This window comes from Juglans regia, chromosome 4 (genome assembly GCF_001411555.2).
Source record: "Juglans regia cultivar Chandler chromosome 4, Walnut 2.0, whole genome shotgun sequence".
In the NCBI taxonomy this organism is placed as follows: domain Eukaryota; kingdom Viridiplantae; phylum Streptophyta; class Magnoliopsida; order Fagales; family Juglandaceae; genus Juglans; species Juglans regia.
Window position 1 is genome coordinate 17,620,228 of NC_049904.1, and position 8,132 is coordinate 17,628,359.

The 8,132-nt window shown below is 34.8% G+C and overlaps 1 protein-coding gene across 1 annotated transcript in view; it reads right to left on the bottom strand.

The window, feature by feature from the left end:
• Positions 1 to 7,203, bottom strand: part of LOC108990673 (probable inactive serine/threonine-protein kinase scy1) — a 33,267-nt gene extending 26,064 nt beyond the window's left edge. Inside the window, exons 1-5 of the mRNA XM_018964700.2 lie at positions 6,936 to 7,203; positions 5,674 to 5,772; positions 5,063 to 5,214; positions 4,503 to 4,575; positions 3,948 to 4,070 (exon numbers count right to left, since the gene is read on the bottom strand). Coding sequence (XP_018820245.2) covers positions 3,948 to 4,070; positions 4,503 to 4,575; positions 5,063 to 5,214; positions 5,674 to 5,772; positions 6,936 to 7,061 — 573 coding nt within the window. The 5' untranslated portion in view covers positions 7,062 to 7,203. The remainder of the gene's footprint in view (positions 1 to 3,947; positions 4,071 to 4,502; positions 4,576 to 5,062; positions 5,215 to 5,673; positions 5,773 to 6,935) is intronic.
• Positions 7,204 to 8,132: the final 929 nt, after the last annotated feature.

The window sequence follows — 8,132 nt, forward strand, 5'->3', positions numbered from 1 at the left end:
AGGAAACCTAGTAACATTAACCTCACATCATTTTATGATGACTACCACCTTTGTTGTGTGCGTACTCTACTTTTATACTTGGCATTCTCAAGGTTAAAGGTTCATTTGAATAGATTTGAGCTTGTTGCATAGGGTCAAGTCGGTAATAAGGATAGTTTGGTAGGCATTTTAGGTGTAAAGAGTTGTCTTTACTTATGAAATATATGGGTCTTCCTTTGGGGGCAACTCTCGAGGCTAAGGCAATTTGGGATGGGATTAATGAGACGACCAAATGAAGACTGGTTAATTGGTAGAGAATGTGTCGATCAAAAGGTAGTAGGATTACTTTGCTCATGCGTACTCTCTCCAACCTGCCTACATATTTGATGTCTTTATTTCAGCATCTAGCTAGTGTACCTAACCACCTAGAAAAGCTGCAGAGGATTCCTTCGGTGTCGGTCAGGAGAAAGTTCAAATTTCACCTGATAAGCTGGGCTAAAGTATGTTCTTCGACCCCTAAGGGTGAGTTAGAGCATTGGCATTAGTCTATGCATATCCATATCTAAAGTCATATTTGGATAATATGACCCTAAAATCATCCACATTGGCTTATGCATATCTATAAATTTGGCTACCTATGAACAGTTGTTATCTAAATTTAGATAACAACTATTCACCCTACATATTATATTTTAATAATTAATTCTCTCTCCTCCCACTCTCTCTCACACAATCCTTTCATTTTCTCACTCCTTCAACAACAAAAAAAACATTCACTTGCACATTCATTTTATTATTATAATATATTATAATTTTTTTTTTCATTTTATTATATTTTTAATATATTATTATTAAAAAATTATATTTTTTATTATTATATTTGTATTATTAATGTCAAATGTATGTAGTGGATGTTAATTGTAAAATATATATAAAAAAATGGATTTTAGCAAAAAAGTAATAATAATAAAATAATAATATTTTATTATTATTTTGTTTCAAATATGCATAAGCCAATGTGGGAATTTTGCTTGAATGACAAAGTGAATATGCAAAAGAGGTAATTTTGCATATGCATATGCATAAACCAATGCTAATGCTCTTAAAGAGTTTGGAACTTGATTTGCATTAATCATGCACTCTTGGAGAAGTGGCTTTAGTGCTACGAAAATGAGAGAGAGAGAGAGACAGAGAGACAGAGAGACAGAGAGAGGCCCTATGGAGAATCATTGGAGATGTTAAGTACAAACTTCGTGGGTGGGTGTTCTAATGAGATCTTAGAACATATGGGGTGGGATTATGGAAGAATATAATAAAATGGTGCGGGAAGTTTTCTAAGCATACTAGTTAGTGGTAGATGGTACTAGGATCAAATCCTAGCATGATCAATGGTGTGGTAGTCGGGCTCCCCAAGAAGCTTGCATGGAGATATATAGGGTGGCTCAGGCAAAGGATACTTTGGTAACAAATCTTCCAGAGTCAACTAGTGAACCCCCTCGGTGAAATGTTTGTTTCATCAGAGTGACTCATGAATGGGAGCTCTAGGCCTTCACTGCATTTCTAGTCTATTATACTCCACCAGTTTGAGAACAAAAGGTGAAGATAACCTACTTTGGGCTCTATCCAAGAAAGTTCAATGTCCATTCTTTCTACAGTGTCCCCATTCCTCATAATACTAACCCCTTTCCTTGGAAGAGAATATGGGAGACTAAGGCCTAGTTTGTTTTTGCAGATGAGATGAAATGAGTTGAGATGAAAGTTAAAAATTGAATAAAATATTATTAGAATATATTTTTTTAATATTATTTTTGTTTTGAGATCTGAAAAAGTTGAATTGTTTATTTTATTTTGTAAGAATTTGAAAAAATTGTAATAATTATATGAGATGAAATGAAATGAGTTGAGAATAATTGTGAACATTCTTACCATGGACAATCTGAGGAAAAGACACTAGTGTGATTGAGGGGTGCCATATGTGCCAAAGGAATAGGGAGTCTGTGGACCATCTTTAACTATATTGTTAGGTGGCTAGTGCTCTATGGAATGATTTTTTCAAACAGGTAGGTTTGGCTTGAGTTATGCCCATAACCATGGTGGACCTTTTAAACTCATGGAAGTAGTTCACAAATCTCAACAGTGTGGAAAATGGTACTTACATGTCTCAAATGGTGTATCTGGAGGGAAAGGAATTACCAAAAGTTTGAGGATCGAGTAAGACTTTCTTGTATCTCTTTCTATCTAGCTAGATGAGTTTCTTGCACACAATCATTGTACGTGGAATGTGCATTTTAGCAATTTAAATATGACTTAGTGAAATGATTATTACTTATCAGAAAAAGAAGGCTAATGGGATGAAAATATTTTATATCAATTGCTCCTACTTTCTTCAAGATAAATAAATTACACTAAGACTAAAAATTGGCATTTATCACGTAAGTCATGAAAAACCCTCATCGGGTCATCTTTTATCACATCCTAGCATGTTAGGAAAAATGACATTGTAAAACCATCCGAACCTGGGGCCTAATCTGAATTCAATGTCTTCACTACCTCATGCACCTCATTCTCCTCAAGTAGTCTTTTCTAGGCAATTTGCTCCTATATTCCCAAAGAATCAAAATGCAATATTTTCAATTTGGGTCTCCATTGGGATTTTTTTGTGTACAACCTCTTATTAAATCGTATAATATAACCACTTATTGTATGAAATAATCACTAACTTATAGAGCGTTAGTGGATATTGAAAAATAAACTATTAAGGATGCAATAGAGTTGTTCCTTCTGTGCAAGTTAGTCACCTAATAGAATGATCTCGTGCACTTGTCACCTTCCCTCAACCACAAAGCCCATGATTTTTGTCTCCAACTAACCTCCTTTAAGAGTATAATTTTTCCAACTTTTTAATAGTTCTACCCTCTTTGAAGAACGACAATTCTTTTTCAGTGGCACCCAAGGCACTCAACTCATTCAACAACACCATTTCTTCTCTCTTGCATCGCCAAACACTTCATTGTTCTAGATCTTTAAGTAAGCTTTTAGAGTTAGTTTTTCAAGCCTTTCGCTTACACTTCAAATCATAGGTTGGGGACACTCAAACTTAAACTATACTTTACACCTGAACATAGTCACACTCTAGAAAAATGTAGAAATGGTCAATGTCAATGGAGTCTTCTTTCAAAGACTTCAGGAAATAACATACCCCCCCGGGCGGGAAATAAAAAATCTAGCTATCCATGACCAAATGGGTTTATCCCCAATTATTAGACCCTGTGAAATTCCCCTTCCATAGGGAGATAATAAGATTTTGCTCAAGGATGAAGTCGAAGAACCCCCACGAAGCAAATCAATAACATGTTGTACCCAACCTCTCACTAGGGAACTGAGTAACATTTTATCTGAGGAAAGAGATGTTCATAGAAAAAGATTGGCGTAGGAATCATACTTTCATAATTGTGGGTTGGTGGGATTGGTGATGCTATGCTAAAGTTAGGGGATCAAATAAGGTGGCTTAAGAGAAGTTCATTATGGTTGGTTAGGCGCTGAGTTTAACTCCATTAGAATTGATGTAAATTATCTAGAAACTCAGATTTCAAGGTTAAAACCAATTATCAAATCTATAATAGGGGAATGCGCTAAATATTTCCTTGAACAATTATTTTGCAGTCTATATTTCCTATATTTTCACCAAAAGTGGCCTTCTTCACTTGGTTGATGATATTTGGCAAGCCTAACTGACTTAATAAGCTGAGTAAGTGCAGAAAAGTGATAGTGGTTGGTCATGCATGCTAAAACTAGGGGCATAACAGACCGTATATTTAGTCTTACTTATAAATCTTGCCTCAATTTTGAGTACACATAAATAATATGATATATATCACTTAAGTCAAGAAGAAATTGCAACTAATAGATCTCACATCCAAACACTAACAATAAAAAAAAAATAGATCTCATTCAAACAAAAAGATTACCAGCATTGGTCCAGCTGAAGCTTCATTATTCATATCAAACTCAGATAGAACATCAAAGGCATGCAATTTCCAATCCAAAGTTTGTGTGACAACAACACTTGCCAAACAAACATTACCATGAACCTGTAGTAAAAGTAAGTTAAAAAGTAGAATTGAAGTTTTCAGTGAGGGTGTGTAAATGGGGGAGAGAGGGAGAGAGGAGAAGAAGAACTTAAGAGTAAGAAAAGATTAAGGCGGTCACCTAGACTCCCCTAATTTGAAACATAAGTTGCAACTTACCCAAACGTTTTTTTATAAGTAAATTCATCCCTTCATTAAGAGAGCCATTAAGATGAACAAAAAATAAATGACATCATGTTTACAATGGCTAGATCATGAAGGAGAGAGCAAATTGCAAAATGGGTGCAAGTTTGGAGGGTAAAGTGATGACTTTGACATTTTAGTGACTATATCGTAAAAGGAGAAATAATTTGAGTGATAAAAGTATAATTTTCTAAAACAAGAAACACGTCTAGGAATATACGAGATAATTTAAACAAATCCAAGGATCCTTACAAGTTTACAATCATTATTTAAGAAGCTCACAGCTTTGGCTATCCGGTGCAGGCCCCATGCATAATACTCATCCCTGTAACCAACTCAAATTATACCAAGTCAAGATAAATGAAATCCACAAACTCGTTAATAATTGATGCTTCAACCAGCTGTCCTAGTTCTATTATTTTGCTTTTGCATTTGACATGACTTATAGAGGCCAAGAGATATTGAGCATCTACTGCTGAGCTATAAATAAAAGACAGATGACACATACAGACTAATTATATTAAAATGAGAAAATAAACGGAGAATCTATGGAAAACAACAATATAAATAAGCCATCAGTATGGATTTAAAGAAAACCATTAAGCAAAGTATGTGCATGTGAGTGGAAAAATATAGTACAGATGTAGCTAGTCAAAAGAATTTTTGGAAATTCCTGAAACTATCCATATGCAATCATGTAATGCTAGTGACTCAAGCCTTACAGTATGCATGGAAGAAATAACACTAACGATTGTGTTGGGAGGGATAGGCATGACAATAACTAATAAATCCATCTAAGAGATAGTACGTACCTTTTTGTACCTTCTAAACCTAGTTCCTTGATCTTTTCAGATAGCGGCATAACAGGCTCCGTGACAATATACATAGTAACCTTTGTACTTGAACCATCAAATGTTTCAGCCTCGGTACTGTGAAGAAATGATAAAATATTGGGGTGTCTGACCTGGACAAGAGCAAAAGTAGATTTATATGCTTGAATATGCAGAATCAAAAGCAATTGCAAGCTAACATATCTGTGATTGTTTCAACGAAGATCTGAGACACAAGCATGCAATTGAATATCACATACAATCTCTAGCTGAACTTATTCGATGAAAACAAAATCTTTGTATATATGGCAGGTTAATTGCCTGAAGACTAATGAAAACCAATTGAAAGCGAACATATCTCAGATTGAAAAGCAAAGTAAGGAAAATATCAATCAAAGGGATAATAATTTTTTTTTTATAAGTAAGAAGAAGTTTTACATTCTAGGAAACGGAAAGCAACATCAGAAAATCATGAACAGAAGATCCGTTAGTCACTAAAGCAGAAAACAAAACCAGCAAAGAGTGCACAAAGAAAAGAGATAATAAGTATAAGCATCCACTTAAATCTAACACTATAGCTAGTAAAAGCTTACAGTGCGGAGACGCTTTACGCCATTACGACCAGCAGCTAAATGTCCATCTTGGGCATTACTTCCAGAAAGAGAAAATATTGATACTGGAGACCCGTCATCCTGAAAAATAAGCCATCATTAACTTCAATGATGAAAACAATGAAAAAAAGGCCAAAAGAGAAATTTTACTTCCTAGGATTTAATAATAAATAATCCTGTAAATACTTTAGATATACAATGATTGCAATCATATCGAGCAAATAACGTATTTACATGAATATTCTGAATCTTTTACAGGCATACTGGCACCATAATAATTGAAAGCAAATTCTCGAATTCAGATCCTAAGTTTGTTATTAAACTACTTTAGCTTAATAATATTACATAGCATGCTCCAAAGCAATTTAGGACTTCAGCCATGTTGCCTTGAAAGTAGGGGTGCTACCCGCCCCCTACGGGGCGGGGCCACCCCTTCCTGGCACCCCGCCCCGCATGGGGCTGGGGGTGGGGTTTTCACCCCCGTCCCCCACCCCCGGGATGCAAAAATATATGCATAATTATGAAGTTACCATCTTCCATTTTAGAAAAGGTGTTCGCATAAAAACAAACCGCAGACCAATAAGCTATACAATGTCCAGAACCCTCTCTGTCTAGTTTAGTTAAATCCTAGAATAAGTACAATGCTTCAAATCTTTGCTTATACATCCCACATACTACTGCCCTCTCATACTAGAAGCTGCAACTCACTAGCTAGCTTATAAGCTTGAAAGGAAGCAAAAGAACATTTCGAGACACAGAAATAACGGCAAGCTAAGTCACCATTCCAGCCCTTATGTCTGGGAGAAAACCTTATAGGTGGAAGTCTATTTAAGATTCAACGAGTCAAAAACGTTTTTAGCTTCCCGGGTAAAACCAGCATCTAAGCTAGCAAGCAGCACCACCAGACAAAGTAGTTTTTTCAAGCATTGCAAGTATAAGATCCACTAACCAATATTGAACTCTAACTCCTATTAAATTATAAAATCAACTCTCTGAAACCAAATCCAGAGGGCTGAATCCAGTTCTAGACTCCAAAACCGAAACTACATTTCAGGGAGGCAAATCAACAAATCCTAACCCGAGCAGATCCGTTAAGCCACTGGAACCACGGAATGTGCCCTGATCAACGCCTAAACACATAAGGATTAAACAAATTCACACAGGCATCCATATTTCAATATGTACTCATATGAGAGAGAGAGAGAGAGAGAGAGAGAGAGAGAGAGAGAGTTAAGGTGTGGAACCTTGGAAGTGCCACGGAAGTGGGTCCAGGAGCCCCAAGCAGAGGGATAAGGGTCGGCAATGTTGTAAGGTAGATCTTTGATTCCCGTGCCAGATCCACCCACTACTCCCTTCAAGAACCTCAACATCTTCTTCTTATTCTTCTTCTCCTTCTACAGTTGCGAGGAGAGAGAGGATTTCCGAGTGTGCGCGTTACAGAGCAATAGAGAGACAAGAAGAAGAAGCGGAATATGGAATGGAACCAAACGTTAAAGAAATCGCACACTCGGTACGTCCTTGATTATTATCATTATACGCATATAATATTATAAATTATAGAAAACATTTATTCACAAGTATCACACAATGAACACCACCTTTTTTCTTATTTTTTTAATTTTTTTCTCTTATCAAATATATGATATATAAATGATGATTAAAAGAATTTAATTATTTTAAGAAGAATAAAATAACAAAAATAATGATGTATAGTGTATGAGACTTATGAATAACAAAGTTCTAAATTATAACCCCTTAAATCAAAGATGATCTTCCGTAATTATTATGAAACTACATATCTAATAAATTACACATTAAGTTATGTTTGGATGAAGAGATAAGATAAGATAATTTTATATGAAAATTAAACAAAATATTATTAAAATATTATTTTTAATATTATTATTATTTTAAAATTTGAAAAAGTTGAATTGTTTATTATATTTTATATAGAAATTTGAAAAAAACTGTAATGATGAAATGAGATAAGATGAAACCAGTTTGTATCAAGGGGTAAGTTTTATGTACTTTACTATGTTTCAATATAAAATACTTTTTTCTATTTGGAAGTTGGCTTTGATTTGAAAAATCATTATCAAGCATTCAAATTTTTTATGATTCTTATTAATATTGTTATTATTCCATAACCTTTTTTTACTTTCTTGGGAGAATCATATTATATTCCCTATTTCATTAAGGACCATCAAATTAGTGTCACTTAAGCCCTTATGAATTAAAGCATATGCTATAATTTATCCTGACTTTTTGATGGAAACAGACTCATTTCATTAATAAAACGAAGTTATAAATCTGACTTATACATGGAAAATCCAGACTATAAGCCAAACTACGCATCAGCTTTAGGGCTTCCTCACACATAAATTCCTTTGTGGTGGACATTGTCTTAACTTCTAGGAACTCTCTCCAAACAGAGAAAGCTC